Here is a 20,417-nt window from a genome sequence, read left to right on the forward strand (position 1 = left end):
CGACCCGAGCGGAAGTCGGCGTGGGAGGGCCATCCAGCCCTGTAGGGAAGGGCTGTGGGATCCCGGGAGCCTGGGGGTGAGGAAGGAGGTGGGGAAGTCACAGCCCAATCTGGCTCAGCACCCACTGTGCCCCCAACTCTGACCTTGACCCTTCTTGGCCCTTGCCCTCTCCCCAACAGCTGGTTTTCCCATCTTGCCAATGACTCCCTCCAGTCGCCTCTGCCCCCAGCTACGTCCCCAGGGAAAGGTAGCCCAGCCAGGTGCGCGCACACGCCGGCTGGGCCTGCAGTCTCCTCTTCTCAGGACCCCAACGGCTCCTCCTCCACCCTGTGGGGTACGATTGGGGCGGGGCGTCACAGGGCACCCCCCTTCTCCTTCCCTACACCTCCGCCCTGGCTACCGGCTCCAGTCTGGCCCACTGCTGTCTACCCCACTCTGGCTACTAGAGGAGTTTCCCGATACCCCAAACTCTCTCGGGCTCTAACACCCTCCATGGCTCCCCATTGCCCTCAGGGTGAAGTCTGGAATTTTATACCCAGCCTTTGATGTCCCGAGGGTCCCTGTGGTCTGATCAGGACACACCGTTTCCTGTCAGCTTCCAGAACGTCCCAACCTCTGTACTCTTGCTCAGACATTCCACAATGTCTGTATGCCTTCTTCTCTTAGCCTGGGAGCTCCGGGCCGGAGGCAAAGAGCTGCCTCAAACAATAAGAGCGGGTCCTCAGGCTGGGCCCTCGCAGCGGGGTAAGCACCTTCCCGAATCTTCTCTGCCAGTCTTTGCCACTGCCCCCGAAGATGGACATCATGGGTCTGATTCACAGATGAGGAAACATTGGCTCAGAGAGGCCCTACGATTTGCCCAGGGTCAGCAAGTCAAGAATAAAAGGGGCCCTCCTTCCTGCCTCTTCCATGGCTGACTCCCGCCCTTGCTTAAAGGCTCAGCTCACTAGTCACCTCCTCCCGGAAGCCTCCCCGGATCGCCAGTTGGGGTCAGGCGACCGGTCCGGGCTCCCACAGCTGCCCGTGTGTTCCCCATCACAGCCCTGTCGCTGCCGCCGGGCCTCTCGTGCGTGCCGAGGAATGACGGGGGGGCTCGCGACCCGCAGAAGCAGCCGCAGGTCGGGCCCAGCCCCTCCCGAACCGCACGCACCCACGTCCACACCCGCGGTTGGGCTCAGCGCACGCCCGCCTCCCACACGCAGGCGGCCGGCGTCTGCGCGGCTGTCCCTTGTAAACACCTCCTCGGCTGCGGCCCCGGCGCCCGGCTGCTGCAGCCCGAGAGGCGCAGGCGGTGGGGACGGCGGAGGCTGGGAAGTGAAATTGCTTGGGGACCGTCCCGCCCCACCTTCCTCCGCCTTCGCGTCGGCGGGAGCAGCGAGCTGCCCGGGCCGTGACCCTGACCCGAGGCTACGGCCGTGACCCGGAGTGAAGGCAGCCCCCCACCTCCCTGCTGAGTGCTCTCGGGAAAGGTCCATGAGGCTCCCCCCCGGGCCGGGCCGCGGTGGGGGCGTCAGCAAGGTTGGCTCCCTCCTCCCGGGCGCCTCTGGGCCTGCCCGCCGTCCTCCCGTCCTAAGCGGCCTTGGGAGGGGTCTTTCCGGGTAGGCAGCCGGGGGCTGGGAGCACTGCGGGATCGCGGCACGTGGGAGTTACGCCTGGGCTTGGGGCGGGGGGTTGGGGTGCTCTGGCCCCCGAGTCCGGTATACAAAGCGCCCGGGGCGACGGGGGAAGCCGCCAGGAGGGCGCGGAGGGGCTCAGGGAGCTTCTGGGAGCACCGACCTCCCCCACTCCTCCCGCACGCCCCACCACGGTGCTCCCTTCGCGTAGGAGCAAGCCAGGGGCCCAGAGAAGTGGGTCACACAGCCCAGCGGGGTGTGAGGCCTGGTCTTGGGGTGCAGGTGACACCGGATGCGTCGTCTAGGGTGACTTGGCCGTGGGAACCCCGCCGCGGCACGGACACCGCTCGCGCCCCGGCCGTCTATTCCGGGCAAAGGGAAGGCACCGCGGCCCGGGCTGCGCGCCGAACACGCCCCCTGTCGGGCGCGGCCGGAATCCGCGCAGCTAGGACCCAGCCACGTGGGACAGAGCCCCTGTCCCCGCTGAGCCCGCATTCCCGGTGGAGCCCGGAGCTCTGGGCTGAGCTGCGACACCCGCTGAGTGTCCCCCGATCCCGGCAGAGCCACAGCCGTGGCTATAGCCCTTTATCCCGGGCCGAGCCTCCATTCCGAGTTGAGTCCCTGACCCCAGAGAGAGCCCCTGGTCTTTTGCTGGGTGTAGCCCCCCACTCCCCACCCCCGCCCAGCTGGGGAGACCTCAAGGATGTTGGGGCCACCCAGAGGATCTGTGCACATGACACACAATCCATACTGCCCCAGGTTCTGAGCCTACTTCTGTCACCACCTGGGACGGTCACTTGCTTCCTCTGAGCCTCGACATCATCGGTGAAATGGGACGTTTGTATCCCAACGCAGAGTTGCTGTGAAGTTTTGGTGAATTAATCTACGTACAGTGATTAACTTTAAGCCAACCCCTGACTGCCACGTAAGAGGTGCTGGATAAAAACTAGCCCTGAGGGGCACCCGAGTGGCTCAGTCGGTTAAATGACCCTGGCTCAGGTCATGATCTCACGGCTTGTGAGTTCGAGCCCGGTGTGGGGCTCTGTGCTGACAGCTCAGAGCCTGGAGCCTGCTTCGATTCTGTGTCCCCAACCGCCCCCAGCCCCGCCTCTCTCTCTGCCCCTCCTCCACTCACACACACACACTCTCTCTCTCTCCCTCTCTCTCTCTTGAAAATAAATAACATTTATTTAAATTTTAACATTTAAAAAAATTAAAAAAAAAAACCTTGCTCTGATGTTATTCTTACCAGGTGTGCTCCTGGGCACTTAAAAAAACAGCTTTATTTAAAAAAAATATGTAATTCATACACCATAAAATTCACCCATTTAAAACATCCAAGTCAGTGGTTTCGGTATATTACATTATTTGTTTTTCTAAAATTGCGGTAAATATACAATATAAAGTGTATGCTTATAACCATTTTTACGTGTCTAACTCAGGGCATTAAGCCCACGAACACTGTTGTCTTGACCACCTCACCATCTCTCTTCAGACATTCTCCAACGTCCCCAACACATTCTGTGTGCATTAAACACTAACTAACCATTCTCTTCTCCCCAGCCTCCTGGTCACCTCTGTTCTACTTTCCATCTCTATGGATTCGCCTACTCTGGGTCCCTCAAGAAAGTGGAATAAAGGGGCGCCTGGGCGGTTCAATCAGTCAAGCCTCCGACTTCGGCTCAGATCATGATCTCACAGTTCGTGGGTTCGAGCCCCACGTCGGGCTCTGTGCTGACAGCTCAGAGCCTGGAGCCTGCTCTGGATTCTGTGTCTCCCTCTCTCTCTGCCCCTCCCCTGCTCACGCTCTGTTTCTCTCAAAAATAAACATTGAAAAAATTAAAAAAAAAAAATTTAAGTTAAAAAAAAGGAAATTGGAATCCTACAATACTTGTCCTATGCCTGGCATCGTAAACTTATGTTTTCGAGGTTTATCCGTGTTGCGGCATGAGTCAGAACTTCCTTCCTTCTGTGGCTGAATAGTATTCCAGGGTACGTTTGGCCCATGTTTTGTTTACCTGTCCATCCGCTGACGGACACTTGGGTTGTTTCCACCTTTTGACTCTTGTGAATACCGCTGTTACGAACATTCGTGGGATCATCTGTTCGAGCCTCTGCCTTCAGAGAGACACCTAGGAGGGGATCTCCTGGATCATACGGTCATTTCGCTTTCTGAGGACCCACCAGACTGTTCCACTGCGTCTGCCTGCACCTTTTTCGCATTCTCACCCACAACGCGCGGACGATCTGACGTCTGCACATCCGTGTGGGCACTTTTCCTTTGTCCTCATTTGAGAACCCGTAGCCCTTCTTACCCCCCACGTCACAGGTTCGGAAAACCAGGGCTCTGAGAGGTCAACACGCACGGGCAGACCACGAAAGAGCTGGGTGCGCGCCCACCTTGGCCACACTCCACCCATGCCCCACCCTGGACTCACGGGGACGATTTGCTGTCGTTTGATGAGACGCTAAGAACAGTTCGCGCGGCCTCTGTGGCCTCATTAGCCACCCTGCTCGAAAGAAGGGGTGTTCACAGTTTGGGGCCCAGGCTCCAAGAAATGGAGCTCTAACAGTGGGTCTCAGCTGGGGTGATTCTGCCCCCTAGGGGACACTTGATAACGGCTGGTGGCATTTTTAATTGTCGGGGCCTGGAGGGGGGCTAGGGGGCTCCTGATGGCCAGTGGGTGGGGGCCAGGGATGCTGCTCAGCCCCCGCAGTGCCCAGGACGTCCCCCCCCCCCAACCCCGCAGCAGGAATACAGGACCTGAATGTCAATAGTGCAGAGGATAGGCACTGGATAGGGAGAGGGCAGGACCCGGGTGAGGGCAAGAGGTGAGACCAGCATTCCTAGGTTTGAATGGGCTAGCCACCTGCGTCTGTGTGCCCTCAGGCAAGTCACTGCCCCTCTCTGGGCCTCAGTTTTCCCTGTCCAAAATGGGATAAGGGGACATTTCATTTATTTTTGCCTCATGAGCAAAAATCTGTGCCGGGGCTGTGTGTGTCCCATGTGGACACGGCAGGCACTTCACAGACATGTGCTGTCTGGCCTCCCCTGGCCACCCCTGGCCCTCGCTGGAACTGGGACCCAGAGCCGGGATGCGGGGAGGAAACCGAGCAGCAGGGGAGCTGGGAGCCGCTCCTGGGCCCAGTTCCCAGGACTCACAGCTGCATCCTCCGGGGGGGGGGGGGGGGGGCAGCTGGCCCAGCCACCTTACCCGCTGGCGGCCACGAGGCTCCAGTGTGCTCTGCCGGCTCATTCCCATGGAAATCGAGGCTGGATCTGGGAGGCCCCTGGTGGGGTTTCCAGGCTCCGTCCACCCAGCCACTGCCCCAAACCTCACCTGAGAATTTACTTGAGCCCAGGAAGATTTATGTCCAACCTTGGGTCAGATTCAGCCCATCTGGGGCTACAGGAATCTACATTTTTTAAAGGGGCTCCCAGGTGATTCTGATAGAAAGGGTTCCTCGGGGACGTACTCTAAGAAACGTGCTTCGGCCCAAATTCCAATTACCCAGGTGGGTAAAGGGAGTCTCAAGGGAGTAAGGGGCTTGCCCGGAGCCAGAGTTGGCCTGTTTTTCTTTTTGCTTCTCTCAGTCTCTGTCTCCCCGCCCCCTCCCCACCGGGTCTCTCGCTGTTTTCGACTCAGGATCTCCTTCCTCCCCTTTCTTTGCCTCATTCGCCCCCGCCCCACGCCGCATCCGGCCCATTTCACGATTCCGGGGGAATCTCCCCGCAGCTGCTTGGCCCCGCCCCAGACCCCGCCCCTCCCGGCGACTTTCTCCCATTGGCCTCTTCGTACGTCGCCGGCTCTGCCATTGGCTGAGCCTACGTCCTCCGCCCGCCCCCGCCGCCGGCCCCTCTTCGGGCCTTTCCGCGCGGGCGGGGACGGAGCGGGGCGGAGCCGCGGGGCGGGGCGGCGGGGGCGGGGCGGCGGGGGCGGGGCCGAGCTTCCCGCCCCGCCCCGCCCGTCCAGTCCCTTCTCAGTCCTCCCGCGCGAGTCCCGCGGCCGCCGCAACGGCCCCTCGGGAGCGGCCTTACGGAGCCTCGACGGTCGGACCGACAGACAGGACCCGGAGAGTAGGTGAGCGAGCGATGCCGCGGCGCTCCGCACCTCGGGGGCCGTCTGGACGCCCTGTCTGTGTCGCCCCCATGCCCCTGCTCCTCCTGTCTGTATTCCTGCCTCTGTTTCTTCCTTTCCTTCGGTGTCCCTGTCACTCTGACTGTGTGGGGTAGGGGGAGGCAGACTGCGTGAACTGCCCTCCCTACCGTGGGGCTGTGCTCTGAGTCCAACGTCCCCTCACCCGCATGGGGACTCTGATGGACTCTGCCCCTTTCACAGTGCAGGGTGCCAGGCGCTAGGGCCAGATTCCAGAGTCGGGAGGGCATTCCAGTGGTGGACAGCCTGGCCACAGGTGTGACGATGGGCATGCGTGTGGCTTCTGACTGGTCCAGGCAGCTGGAAGAGTCATGGCCAGGCCCACCCAGACTGGCCACCTGGGAGCTCCTCAGTGCCCTGAAGCTTTGGCCTCAGTTTTGTCAGCTGTGAATTGGGACTGTGGCTGCCAAGGTAATTGGCAGGTGACCTGACCCATATCCGCACGCATCACCGCCTCCTCTATCCTGGGGGCGTTCTCCGGGAGGAGGGACAGTCGCAGCTGTAAACAGGCCTCCGGGGTTGCTTCCTGAGCATACCTGAGCCCAGCTTGGGGAGCTGAATGCCCGGGAGGGGGGCACAGTGGGGTGAGGGCAGTTCAGCCTAGTGGTCGTAGGGTCTAGACCCTGGAATCAGAGGGATAGGTTCCCGCTCTGCCCCTCACCTTGGTATCGGAAACCAGTGATTGGATTCTCTGAGCCTCAGTTTCCTGTCTGTAAAGTGGGAAGGACCACAGTTCCCTGGGGGAGAGGGCTGCTTCCAGGATTAAATGCAGGAATGTGTCTCCTCCGGGCCCTCCCTCGCTCCCCTTCACTCATTCACTCTGCTCTAGCCTTACCAACCTCCACGTTCCTCCAACACGCCAGACGGGGCCCTGCCCCGGGGTCTCTGCCCGGGCTGTTCCTTCACGGCTATGCCGGGTCCGCGGGCACCGATTTTAAAACATAACAAGTTGCCTAGATGGGCTGGGCCAGGGGACTGCCAGGCAAGGGCTGGGCAGCTGGGAGGAGCCTAGAGGGGCCGGCCCAGGGACGCTGTACCTATGGAAACCGGAACAAAGCCCCAGCCACACAAACACCTGGGCCCTGGTTTTCCCACTCGACAGGCCTGGTGGTCTGGGATGCTGGTGGTGGGTGAGTGCCCAGACCCCTGGGGTGGGGGGGAGTGCTCACGGGGGGGGCTTGAACCCTGCTCTGATGAAGGCGGGAGGTCCTTAACCCAATAGATGAGTCAGACAGGTGCAGATTGGAGGCCCCGTGACGTCCCCTCTGGCTGTGTGGCCTCGGGCAGGTCAGACGCCCCTCTGAACCTGTTTCCTCATCTGAGGCCTGGGGAGGAGAGGGGCCTTTCATTGCTTGGTGATCCCATGTGGTGGGGTTTCAGAGGCTTCAGTGCCCCTGCCTGTCCCATGGGGCCAGGAGGGGGTGCCTGAGGACACAGCTCCAGCTGCGGTGGCGGAAAGGTCCCCGCCCAGAGGCAGATACTGGAGGTTGTCCGGGTGCAGCCCAGGGGTTAGAGACCTAGAGGTGGGGTCCTAGAGTTGGACAGGCCAGGACCAGGTACCGGGGCACCTCCCCTGGGCCCCCCACCACGAGATAACTCCCTGGGATCCCCCACCTGAGCTTTTCTGGGAGCTCCTCTGGCTGAGCCCTTGGGATCTCCTAAGGCCCCATTCTCCAGGCCTCGATTTCCACTGCTATCCGGTGGGGTAGTGGAATGTGGGGAGCATTTACCTGGGGGAGCCCCCCTCCAGAGGGGCTCGTGCTGTACTGCTGTGGGACCTTGGGCTGCCTCTGTCTCTCTCTGTGGGCCTTAGTTTCCCTGGCTGGACAGTGAGGACCTCGTGTGAGCTCTTGGACTTTATCCCTCCCTCGTGCTGGGAGGTCATTTATTCATTCGACAGGTTCTGAACACCTGCTGGGAGCCACAGCCTGGTGCAGGGCGCCGAGGACCCAGCACCGACCAAGGCCGAGCCGGTGCCCTCCCTCGCTTGGCTCTCAGATCGGACTTGGGGGATATGGGTGTTCATCCATCCAGAAATATCCTCATGCTTAATTGTAACTGCATGAAGATGAGATGATAGAGAGACAGACGGGCGGGATGTGGAAGTCCGTTTAGGTGGGGGATGCGGGAGGGACTCCTGACGAGGTGACCTGTGAGCTGAGGCCTGAACGGCAAGAAAGAAACAGTCACGTGGAGGCCTGGTGGGAAGGCATTCCAGTCAGAGGACGCAACCCATGCAAAGGCCCTGGGGCAGGGCCAGGCCTGGAGTTTTGGAGGAATAGTGAGGAGGCCCAGGAGCACAGTGAGTGAGGGGAGGAGGGAGGAGGGGAGGGCAGCGAGGGGATGGAGTTGGAGGCAGGTCCTGAACGGTCCTGTGGGCAAAGGGGAGAACTTGGACTTTTACCCTGGCAGAGGACTGGGTCCTGACTCAGGTGCTCACGGGCGCCCCCCGGTGTCTGGCTGCTGCAGGGAGGCCTGATGGGGAGTTGTGAGAGCAGGATCCTGGGGGGGGGGGGGGGGCCCTGGGCCCAGGGGCCCAGCTCAGGCTGTGAAGAGGGGAGGCGGGGCTGTGTCCACATTCCTGCCACAGGACCCTGAAGCCTCCTCCACTTGCTGCTAAACACCTGCTTGGCCCGAGCCCCAGCCCGGCCTGGCCTTTCCTGCAGAGGGTGGGCCGTGGTCTCCCGACACTCTTGCTTGGCCCCCAAGCTCTGCTTCAGCGGAAATCGGTCTCCCGCTGCCGCCAGCAGGTGGCCAAACCCCGCCCGTCCTTGGGGAGGCCACTCGAGGGCTCTGGAGAACCCGCTTTGAAAACCGTGGGTGCCCCAGGCCCCTCAGACCAGAGATTGCTTTGTTCCTCTTGCCTTACTTAAAACGGGCACGGAGTGTGAGGTCCGAGCGACGGTTGGTCAAAGCCCGACGCACCGGGTGCCCTCGTGTTGGCAGCGGGTATCGTGCGGGAACAGGGACGGCGGGGGCATTTGCTGCTGTGGACAGAGGCCTGGGGCCCCCGAGGCCACCGTGGGCCACCGCAGCCGGGGCTCGGAGACGCGGGGTGGAGTGGCGGCCTGGCCCTGCTGAGCTGGCTCATCAATTATTAACACCCTTTGTGTGGGACATAAAGAATTCATGTGGTGGGGACAGGGTGCCTGTGGACCAGGGGCCAGCGGCAGCTGGCTCGTCCCAGCCCGCGGGAGTCACTTGCCACCCGGTCAGGAATTTCACGGTCGGGTTGTTAAACACAGCCATTATGAAAAGCGACAGACTGTGACCCTACAGTTCAATATTTTAATAACAGTTCAATGTTTTAATAATGTTTATTCTAACGGAGGTGTAGAATATTATTTGGCCATAAAAAGGAGCGAGGCGCCCACCCCCCGCCCCGCGGACGGGCCCCGAACACACGACGCTCAGGGAGGGAAGCAGACACGAGAGGCCACGCGGGGCGTGAGTCCGCGTGTGTGAAACGTCCAGAACAGGCTCCTCCACGGACAGGAAGGGGTTTCGTGGGGGCCAGGGATGGGGGGGAGGGGTGACTGCTGATGGGGATGGGGCTTCTTTTTAGGGTGATGGAATGTTCTGGAATTAGTGGTGATGGTTCCACAACTCTATGAAGGTATCAAAGCCGCTGAGTTTTACACTTTATTTTTTTTTTTTAAGTTAATTTATTTATTTTGAGAGAGAGAGAAAACAAGCAGGGGGTGGGGCGGGGAGGCGTCTGGGTGGCTCAGTTGGTTGAGCGTCCGACTTCGGCTCAGGTCACGATCTCACGGTTCGTGGGTTCAAGCCCCGCGTCGGGCTCTGTGCTGACAGCTCGGAGCCTGGAGCCTGCTTCGGATGCTGTGTCTCCCTCTCTGCCCCTCTCCCACTGGCTCTCTCTCTCTCTCTCTCTCAAAAATAAATTTTAAAAAAATGAAAAAGAAAACAAGGAGGGGAGGGGCAGAGAGAGGGAGAGACAGAGAATCCCAAGCAGGCTCCACACGGTCATTGCAGAGCCCGACGTGGGGCTCGATCCCACGAACTGTGGGATCGCCACCTGAGCCGAAATCAAGAGGTGGTAGTTTCCCTTACTGAACCACCCAGGTGCCCCTCAGTTGTACACTTTAAGAGGGCAAAGTTTGGGGCCCCTGGCTGATTCAGTCCGCAGAGCACGTGACTCTTGATCTTGGGGTCGTGAGTCTGAGCCCCACGTTGGGCGTAGAGATTACTAAAAAAAATAAATAAACCTCAAAAACTAAAGGGCGGATTTTATGGTAGGTGAATCGTATGTTGATGAAACTTACAAAAAGCAAAGTCATAAATAGTCATAAATCGTAACTTTCTAATTATTCTCCCGTCTCTTACTATAATCTGCGCTCTTGAAGCCACGTTTATCTGCCGTATGTGTTTGGGGGAAACGGTGAGCCGCCACGTTCGCTCATGTCGCCGCAGCGGTAGCTTGAAATTGGCCACGGTGGGGAAATTTACACCACGGAAATTGGCAACCACCACAGATCGGGGTGGGATTTATTGTTCTGTTGGTCGTCTAGACCCGGGGTCGGCCAACTTTTTCCACGAAGGGCCCAGTAGTAAGTATTTTCAGCTTCTTACGCTGTTTGGGCGCGTGTCATGTGTTCGCGGCTGCCGTTAGAGCGTGAAGACAGCCATAGGGAGCAGGGGAGCCCGTGGCTGCGGTCGTGTGCCAATAAAACTTTATTGATAAAAACAGGCGGTGGGCCTTAGTTTGCCACCTCCCGGTCTGACTCAAGAAAGCGGCGCCGAGCAAACTGTCGAGGAGGAAAATTAAACTTAAGAAAGTGTCACATCTGCGGCTGTGTCCTTGTGGGTGGCCCCAAAGCCCCGAGGAGGCAGTCTCCTCCCCCTGTTGGAAAACGACCCTCGGATTCGGCCCGGAACTTGCTCTCCCTGCTGATGGATGCGCCGAGTCCTCGTTCTCCCTGTTTCACGCTCGTCTGGCCCGTTCGTGTGCAGGCACACGTCAGAGGCCACCCGTGCCGGCCCCGCACGTGTTTGCCAAGCACGCCCCTGGTTTCGCTCCCGAAACCAGTTTGGCAAAACCTATCGGGAGCATTTGGTGAGACTCGATCGGCTCCGCAGAGCCGGTAGAGTTTACTGTGTTCGCAAATCGTGGGACGCACGTCCTTCATGTGGGGAGAAACATACGGGGGCAACGGGTACGGAGTTTTCAGCGCGCGGCGAATGGGATGTCGCCTTCGCGGGGCACCTGTGGGGCAGTGAGGACGCCGGAAAGTTGGATCTCCTGCCCTGGGGCATCCCTGTCCCCCGCCCCCCACCTCCACGTCCCTGTCGTCCCCCCGCCCAGGGTGTCGAACCAGAAACGTGTGGGGGCTGAGGGCCCCCCCGCAGTGGGACTGTGCCCTGGGCATGTGTGGGTGGGTTGTAGCGAGCCCAGGTTGGACAGGGGAGACCAGGGGTGAATGGTTTGCCGCGTCAGGGAGAGCCTCTCGGAGCGGGGGGGGGGGGTTCTCGAGGCCGAGAAGGCCCCCTATCCCCAACCCCGGAGGCGCCGCACACGCAGGGGCGGCGAGGGCATGGGCGAGGCTGGAACCGACTGAGCCCCGGGGAGACTGGTGGACGTGGTCATGGCCCGAGCGAGGGGGAGGTTGGCCCGGCTCCTGAGTTTGGGACCCGAGGGGATCAGACAGAACAGGGGCCACTGGGGGGGACGGGTGTGTGCCCTGCACCTGCCCAGGGAGGCTCAGGTACAGTCCTGCCTCCGACCTTTGCGTCTGCAGGTTCAAGGCCAGCGTCGGTGGCCAGTGTGCAGGGCGTTTGGAGTGTCCATACTGGGGACGAGGGCAAAGCTTGGAGTCCAAAAGACAAAGTGGGGTTGGCAGAGGAGGACTGGGCTCTAGAGTGCTGGGGCAGGGCAAGAGTCAACAGAGCCAAGGACTCTGTACCTGGACACCCATTTCATAGATAGGAAAGCTGCCCCCAAGGGCATGGGGCCTGTGTGGAGTCCCAGTGGGGAGGGGTCGGGGCTGTGGGAGGACCTGGACGGTGGCCTTCACTCTCCTCGCTGCTCCTCTAACACACCAGGCACAGTCCTGCCCCGGGGCCTTTGCACTAGCTATGTCCTCTGCCTGGCTCACCTTTCCCCCAGACCTTGTCCTTCCAGGTCCCAGTTCCAGCAGCTCCACCTCTAGAGAGGCTTTCCTGACTACCCTGGCCAAGGTCACCTGCTGTCCCTGGCTGTCTCCACCACCCCCCCTTGGCCCCTCTCTCTCTCTGAAATTACCCTGTTTGTTTTGTGTTCACTGGGTTCTGGTGTCTCTGCCTTTCGGCAAAGGAGATGCCTCTTGGGGACCTTTTTGGAGATTTGGAGGGCTTTCTTTTTGCTTGTGATGATAACAGGATGTTCTGGCACTGGGGGAGGGGGGGTGGACAGGGACCAGAGACACGAGGCAGCCAGCCACATGCCTGGAGCAGCCCCCGGGACCCCACTTCCTAACGTTCTGCCAAAAACATAAATCACTGAGTGGGGTTTTGCACGCTTTTATTTTATTTTTTAACTTAAAAAATTTTTTTTTAAGTTTATTTATTTTGAGAGAGAGAGAGAGAGAGAGAGAGAGAGAGAGAACGACTGGGGGAGGGGCAGAGAGAAGGAGAGAGAGAATCCCAAGCAGGTGCCACTGTGCCATCGTGCAGCCTGACTTGGAGCTCGATGTCACAAACCCGTGAGATCGGGACCTGGGCCGAAACCAAGAGTTGGATGCTTAACCGACTGAGCCAGCCAGGCGCCTGGTGGGGGCGCGCTCTGATGGGCATTTGTAGCTACAAGGTCACCGCGACGCCCCCTATGCCAACCTGTAAGAGACGCTCTGTCCTCAAGTGCGGGGGCCTGACCTTGCCAGGAGGGAATCCTTTTCGATCAGCCACGTATCCCCGGGTGCCCGCCGTGTGCCTGGCAAGGTGGAAGTGATTTACAGATCTCAACTCGTTCCACCCTTTTATTTGTGCCACAATATGGGCCAAATCCTGATAAATTTATTTAACATTTAAAAAATGAGGCCTAGGGGCGCCTGGGTGGCGCAGTCGGTTAAGCGGCCGACTTCAGCCAGGTCACGATCTCGCGGTCCCTGAGTTCGAGCCCCGCGTCGGGCTCTGGGCTGATGGCTCGGAGCCTGGAGCCTGTTTCCGATTCTGTGTCTCCCTCTCTCTCTGCCCCTCCCCCGTTCATGCTCTGTCTCTCTCTGTCCCAAAAATAAATAAAAAACGTTGAAAAAAAAAATGAGGCCTAAAATGTATACAGGAAGGGGCACAGAGGTCTAAAATATATACACTTTATATATATATATATATATATATATATGTATATGTATATATATATATATATACACATACATATATATATATATATATATATATATATATATATATATATAGGAAGTGTTTGGCTTGAGGAGATGTAATCCTCATATAAAATTCACTGCTTTAAAGTTTTCAACTTCCAGAATATTCCCTCTCCCCAAAATGAAGCCCCATCCACATCAGCCATCACCCCCTCCCCAGCCCCTGGCAACCACAGCCCCCTTCCCGTCCCTGGACAAGCCCGTTCTGGGCGTTTCACACCCGCGGACTCACAGCCCGTGTGGCCTCTCGTGTCGGGTCCCCTCCCTGAGCGGCGTGTGTTCGGGTCCGTCCGCAGGCGCCTCGCTCCTGCTCGCGGCCGAGTGACGTTCCAGGGCAATATTCCAGCACGCTGCGGACACGCCCTGTTTGTCCCTTCACCCACTGGCGGCCACTTGGGTTGACGCCACTCCTTGGCCACGTGAACCGCGCTGCCGTGCGCGTGCGCGGTCTGCAGGGCCGTCCGTTCCCCCGTCTTCTGGGCAGATGCCTGGGAGCGGAATTGCTGGGTCGTGGGGGTAAGTCTATGGGTGTTTGAGGAGCTGCCGGAAAACCGGTTTACACAGCAGCTGCCCCGTTTCCCACTCCCACCAGCCGTGTCCGAGGGCCGTGGTGTCTCTGCACCCTTGCTGACGCTTGCCGTTGTCCCTTGCTGCGACGGCCGCCATCCTGGCGGGGAGGTGGGGGGTGGGGGGGTGAAGTCATCGTGATTTCCCGACTGGCCAATGATGCTGAGCATCTTTTCAGCTGCTGGCTGGCCATTTATGGATCTTCTCTGGAGAAAGGTTACAGGTGTGTGTGTGTGTGTGTGTGTGTGTGTGTGTGTGTGTGTGTGATCAAGATCTAATTCACGTAACCATAGAACTTACTCTTTCAAAGTGTGCAGCTTGCCGGGTTGCTGCATAATCACAGAGTCGCACAACCACAGCAGCCTGATGGCTTTTTACACTTGTACCAGCATTTTGTACAGAACATGGGATGTTCCACACCCCTTCCCTGATCCGTCTGCCTCAGGCTGCCTGCCACCTTTATTGCAATGTTTCACAGACTTATTTATGTCAAAAAGATTTTATTTTTAAGCAATCTCTACACCCAAGGTGGGGCTCGAACTCACGACCCCAAGATCAAGAGTCGCACGCTCTCCCGACTGAGCCAGCTGGGTGCCCCCTCCCAAAGTATTTTGTGAGTGGCAAGGTGGCTTGGCTCTAGAAGGCTGGAGCCCCCCGGAAGGCAGGGACGGGAGCTCTTTTGGTCATTCCAGTAAACCCAGTGCCTGGGACACAGTTGGTGCTCCATAAATGCTCATACAGTGACCGAGTGAATGGTCCAGCCATGCCCTTGATCCTTTAACAGGCTTTTTCAGCTTTGAGGACAGTGGGGTGCCCTGGCATTTGGTGATCAGGGACTGTGGACACTTGACCGTCTGGTCCTCGAGCCCCTCGGCAGTCCCTGGGAAGGCCCCGCCCCAGAAGGGCTGATGTGGCCGTCTGGCCGCCTCCTGGCTTGCCCGCCCTCAGACCTGGGTGAGTGCACAGGAAGGAAGGAAGGCCGGGGTCTATTTTAGACTGTGGCCCGCTCCCCCGGGACAGTAGTCATCTCCCTGTCTGGCTGCGTGGATGGGGGGTTCCTGGCAGAACAATGGGTCGGGGATGGGGGGGGGGGGTCTCGCAGCTGGGCTGGCCCAGGTGTCAGCGGGTCTGGGGACTGGCCGGAGGGGTTAGGAGTGTGGAGGCCGAGAGGGAGGCTCCCTTTTACTTCTGGGCTCAGGAGGGAGGTCCTGCTGAGGGCCCAGCCCCCCTCCCGGCACATCCCACCTCAGGACTCGGCAGATTGGAGAGCCAAGGCCCAGAGACGGATGGAATCCTCCCGAGGGTCACACAGCGACTGAGATAGGCCGCAAGACCAGGGCTCCAGGGCACTTAGGGTCCAGGTACCTTGGCCTCATCCCTGGACCCAGGGAAAGGCCTTTTCCTCTCCGAGCCTCAGTTTGTTCATCTGTAAGCTGGGGAGACTGGACTCGGGACCTTGGGGTTTCTTCTCGTTTGCGTCCGCGGACATCCTTTCCCTCATGCATTCAACGAACGCTTGCGGGGTGCCCGCTGTGTACCAGGCCCCGGGCTGACTGCTGGAGGCACGGTGTGGACAAGGGAGACCCAGTCCCTGCCTGCACCGTCAGGCCAGGGAGATGAGCAATGAAACCAAAGTGTGCGAGGCCAAAATGGAGCACGCCAGGGCGCCACGGGAGCCGCCAGGCACCTGGCCCAGCCTGGGACATCCAGGAAGCCTTCCAGGAGGAGGTGACTGTGACACTGAGATTTGGATGAGCAGTTTACAGGATGAGTAATAGGGAGAGGAGGGGCCCCGGTAGAGGGAACAGGACAGAACATTCTAGAGAAACGGGTGGGAGGCATCGGGGAGGCACGGGCACCCCTTGTGCCAAGCCGCTCTTTTTCCAGAGAGTCCGACAGAGAAGTAGGTGTGTGCATTCAGGGAGCTTGAATGGCGGAATTCTAGGCCGTGGCATCCAGCTTCTGGCCCAAGGGAAGCTCGCACGCAGCCTGGGTGGGGGTGGGGGGGGGCATTGGATTGGCCACAACCTTCTGCCCTAGGACAGAGTTGGTTCTATCTTCCCCATTTTACAGATGGGGAAACTGAGGCACGGGGTGGTTATGTTGCTTGGCTAAGCGGTCAGGCCCCGGGGGGCTGGATCTGTGGCTGACACAGCTCCCGGCGCCCGAGAAACTCAGGTGATTTGCAGGCGTCAAGCGGGGAAGGTGGAGGAAGTTAGGCACGCAGAGGCAGGCGGTCAAGGGTACTGCTGTGTGGCCCTGGGGCAGTGGCTCAGGCTCTCTGAGCCTGTGTCATTTCTTCAACAAACTGGCAGCCAGCCTAATACCCGGCGGATATGAGGAAACGGTCACACGCTGCCGGCTCAGGGCCTGCCCCGTGGTGCTGAGTCAGCAGCACCCCTGCTCTGGCCCAGGCCCGCGTAGCCCCGGGGTCTGGTGACTGGTGTGGGGGGCAGGGAAGGCGGTCCGGTCCTCGCCGTGGCCACCCTGACCTCTGAGGGCAGCGCAGGCGGAGGGGACTTCTCCCGGGGTGTGAGCTCGCACAAAGATGGTCTTTGTGGGGGCTCTGGGCTGAGTGGGCACCCACGGGGCATTCCTGGTCCGGCTGGCCTGGGGCTGGGGTGGGGGTGGCTTCGACCAGGGCCTGGGGCGATGGGTGAGGACCGGAGGTGGCTCTCAGGCTCGCCTCATTCATGTTTCTGGAGTCTCCAAGGACACAGCAGGTAAGGAATCAGGCCCCTTCCCTCCCCCGTGGGCTGGGTGACAAGGGACGGTTGGGGAGTGAAGCCCAGGGCAGGGGCGGAGCAGTGATGGGGGACGGAGGGGCACTGTGTGGCCCAGAGGCCGTGCCTCACCGTGGGTTTGTTCGGGGATGGCTTCCTGGAGGAGACAGTATCGAAGCAGAGCTGAGGGATGAAACTTCGAGAAGAGGCCGGGGCTCAGGGGCCAGGGCTTTGGGGGATGAATAGGAGTTTACCGGCAAAGATGCCGGGATCTGAATGGGGTGTGGGGCTTGGTCCTGGGACCCGCGTCCTCAGAAGAAAAGGGTCCATGCCCAGATGTGCAGCTTAGGAAGATTCTGGGACTATAAGAAGGAGGCAGCTGGAGGGAGGCTCCGGAGCTTGGGGAATCCAGCAGTCTGACATGGAGACAGGTCCCTGTTCACCGAGGGCTGGACTGCCACGCCCCTTGCCACTGTCCCAGCCCAGGAAGGGTGGGAGCTGTCACAGGTCAGTGTTTCCATATCACAGGCGGCGTCGTTGGAACAATGTTTCTAGAAACCTCACTCGTGACCCCCCCCCCCCAAGGCCCCACAGCCCAGGATGCTGCCCACGCCGGAGGCGGGCCTCGGGCCGTCTGCTGTAAACGCACAGGGCCAGTAAGGCTGCGGGATTGGGAACAACTGGGCTCCGCCACTCTGAACAGCTGGGGCCTGGGACCCCGTCTCACTGCACTGCAGGATGGGGGCGGGGAATGCCCGGCGGGACTTCAGGGGCTTGGAATCCACCTGTCATAACGCATCGTGAGGTCCTCCTCAACCCCGCGGCAAGGCTGGTGCCGGCCCGCAAGCGGCGGCCTTCAGAACATCCTGCCCAGATGTCACCCTCCTTCATTTTTATTTTTATTTTTATTTTTTAGAGAGTGGGGAAAGGGTGTGAGAGAGAGAGAGGATCTTTCTCCGCTCGGCGCGGAGCCTCGGGTGGGGCTCGATCCCCCGACCCCGAGACCATGACCTGAGCCCAAACGAAGAGTCACTCGACCGACCGTGCCACCCAGGTGCCCCGAGCATCAGAGTCTTGAGCTCAAGCCCCGCCTTGGGCACAGAGCTTCCTTAAACAGAGAAACAAAACGGCCCGCCTCCAGGCCTGAAGCTCTGTTGGCCCGGGCAGTGCCCCTCCGCCCGCTTTGTCACCTGTCGCTTCCTCTGGGAGGCCTGCCTGTGCCCGGCAGCCCTGGGGAGCCCACACCGTGGCATCGCGTGGCTCCCGGTCGCGGCCGACGTGCCCCCGCCCTGCACCCAGTCGTGTGTCTCGCAGTGGGCTCGTGGGTTGGGCAGGCTCGGGCCCATTTCACGGACTGGGATGACGCGGTAGCACCCCAAAGGGGCCCTCTGGGAAGGTCCCCGGAATTGACGGGCCGCGGGGACTGACGACCCTCTGCCTCTCCCCCTGGCAGGGCGGATGGACACGTTCAGCACCAAGAGCCTGGCCCTGCAGGCGCAGAAGACGCTGCTGGGCAAGATGGCGTCCAAGGCCACGGTGGCCGTGTTCATCGATGACGCGAGCGGCGAGGTGCTGGACGAGCTGTACCGCGCCACCAAGGAGTTCACCCGCAGCCGCAAGGAGGCCCAGAGGATGGTCAAGAACCTGGTCAAGGTGGCCGTGAAGCTGGGCGTCCTGCTCCGCGGCGGCCAGCTGGGCGGCGAGGAGCTGGCGCTGCTGCAGCGCTTCCGCCAGGGGGCGCGCCGCCTCGCCATGACGGCCGTCAGCTTCCACCAGGTGGACTTCACCTTCGACCGGCGCGTGCTGGCCGCCGGCCTGCACGAGTGCCGGGACCTGCTGCACCAGGCCGTGGGCGCGCACCTGACCGCCAAGTCCCACGGCCGCATCAACCACGTCTTCGGCCACTTGGCCGACTGCGACTTCCTGGCCGCGCTCTACGGCCCCACCGAGCCCTACCGCTCGCACCTGCGCCGGATCTGCGAGGGCCTCACCCGGATGCTGGACGAGGACAGCATATGACCTCCGGCCCGGGGTTTCCTGAGGGGGGAGGGGGGTGGGGGTCGTTCTAGAACCTTTTTTCTCCCGCCCGATTCTGGCCAAATCCCCGGGACAGGCGCCCATCCCCCCGAGAGGATGCTGATCCGTTGGAGGCAGCGGTTTTAAGGACTCTCCTCCCGCACCGTCTCAACAGAAGAGCTCAGCCTGCGGGGGCGCGGCCTCCCCACGCACCCCGAGGCTGCTGCCCACCCAGGCCTGCCTGACCTGACCCCCAGCACCCCTACACTCCCTCGATGCTTCTGAAGGCTGGCACCTGCCACCTCGTCATGTTAACGATGTTGCCTGTTCCTTCCGACAGGGTCGTGGTGAACGGGAAGAAAGGGAGTGTTGTGGGGGTGAGCTGCAGCTCCCCAAATTCTTTGGTCGAAGTTCTAGCCCCCAGAACCTCTGAATGCGCCCTTGTTTGGAAATAGGGTCTTCGCCGATGGAATCAGTTGAGGTCACGCTGGACTGGGGGTGGGCCCCTGATGCAGCATGACTGGCGTCCTCGTAAGGGGACATTCAGACAGAGAAGGCCGTGTGAAGGTGGGGGCAGACTCTGGATGGCTGTGTCTACCAGCCAGGACTGCCAGCAGCCTCCAGAAGCCGGGAGAGCCGCCTGAACGGCCTTCGGAAGGAACCAGCCCAAGGGACACCTCGACTGCAGACTCCCGCCTCCGCCTCCAGGGCTAGGAGGGCACAGATTCCCGCTCTCGCCCTGGGGGTCGAGCACAGGCAGCCAGGAGAGTGCGGGGGTGGGGGCTGTGGGCGAGGATTTGGTTGGGATCGCTGCCCTGACTCCCACGCGGGAGGGGACGGAGTGTGCCCCTTGCTCGGGGCTCAAGGGGAAAGCCATCGGAGATGCGCGCCCATTTAAAACAGGTATTTCACTTGTGCTTGGTGGCCGGTGTTTTCCCAAGACCCCCGAGAGCAAAGCTCAGCCAATTCTGGCTTTGGCGACACCCCCGGAAGACGCGCCACTCTCACCTCGGGGCACAGATGGGCACGTGGGGTGTGGGAGTGAATCTGTGACTTCTGTGTGTCGGAAGGGGACACGCGTTTTAACAGGCCGCAGAACGCTCTACAGGCCGGTCCCCTGACGCGCCGGGAAGGTTACTCTGGGCGCCCGCGGGGACGGGGAAAATGACGTCCCCTGACCGTTTTTTTGCAGAGCCAGGTCTGTTGGGCGAAGCCTTCACACGGGAGGCCTGCAGGCCTTTTTAGGCCAGAAGATGGGTTCGGTTGACTCCATCCGTCGTTCGAGACGTTTGGCATTAGTTAAAAACAAGGAAGTTACACGTACCAATCTAGGTTTGGACTTTTCTCGAAAACTTGGCCTGAGCCTGCACTGCCTGCTGGTGAGGCCGCATGGGCGCGGCCCCCCTGGCCTGCCACAGTCCCCACCTGGCCCTTTCGCCCACCCCCCCACCCTCCCCCCGCCCCGGCCTGCTGCAACGGCCCACAAGCCATTACGGCCCCAGATGCAGGGTGGCCTTTCTGTGGTTTTTCCCTGAAAAAGCCCAAGGTCTCGTGCCCAAGAGCCACTGCTCCCACCTCTGCCCCAGCCCTCGAAGGCAAACCTGTCCTCCCATCTTCCGTCGGGAGACCATTCACATTCAGGAAGGGACGCGCATTCTGAGTACCCGAGAAGCCCCCCATGAGCACCTTTGTCCTCGGCTTTGCACGCGGACTCCATCAACCAACGTGCATAACGCTTTGTACTTGTGCCCTGCTGGGCTGTCCAACCTGCCTGGACTCTTTCCATAAATCTGAGATTTAATCTAGAAACACCAAAGAGCACGACGCGGCTCTCCAGATAAAAGCACACATCTTCGGCCGGCATTATGTGCAACTGGCGACTGAATCGCTGGGGCTGACCGCTTTCTCCTGTCCTCCCGGGGCTCGGGGCTTTTGCCTTTCAAGTTGAGCTTGCGTGTAACGTCACCC

At 60.3% G+C, this 20,417-nt stretch overlaps 1 protein-coding gene across 3 annotated transcripts; it reads left to right on the plus strand.

The window, feature by feature from the left end:
* Positions 1 to 5,552: 5,552 nt before the first annotated feature.
* On the plus strand, positions 5,553 to 19,366 carry TNFAIP8L1 (TNF alpha induced protein 8 like 1). Of its 3 annotated transcripts, none has more exons than XM_011287779.4 (2): positions 5,553 to 5,695; positions 17,887 to 19,366. In XM_011287779.4, the coding sequence occupies exon 2, from the start codon at positions 17,892 to 17,894 to the stop codon at positions 18,450 to 18,452; it is 561 nt and encodes a 186-aa protein (XP_011286081.1). In that variant the 5' UTR covers positions 5,553 to 5,695; positions 17,887 to 17,891; the 3' UTR covers positions 18,453 to 19,366. The 3 variants fall into 3 exon arrangements, with proteins under 3 accessions (XP_011286081.1, XP_019671466.1, XP_006928345.1); XM_019815907.3 differs by lacking the exon at positions 5,553 to 5,695 and adding an exon at positions 5,751 to 6,900; XM_006928283.5 differs by lacking the exon at positions 5,553 to 5,695 and adding an exon at positions 13,219 to 16,433.
* Positions 19,367 to 20,417: the final 1,051 nt, after the last annotated feature.

Source organism: Felis catus, chromosome A2, assembly GCF_018350175.1.
Source record: "Felis catus isolate Fca126 chromosome A2, F.catus_Fca126_mat1.0, whole genome shotgun sequence".
In the NCBI taxonomy this organism is placed as follows: domain Eukaryota; kingdom Metazoa; phylum Chordata; class Mammalia; order Carnivora; family Felidae; genus Felis; species Felis catus.

Bases quoted from the DNA above. Each gene is read 5' to 3' on its own strand.
- TNFAIP8L1 (XM_019815907.3), top strand. From the start codon at position 6,810: ATGGAAACCGGAACAAAGCCCCAGCCACACAAACACCTGGGCCCTGGT. The intron at 6,901-17,886 runs GTGAGTGCCCAG...TCCCCCTGGCAG, and splicing joins GTCTGGGATGCTGGTGGTGG to GGCGGATGGACACGTTCAGC.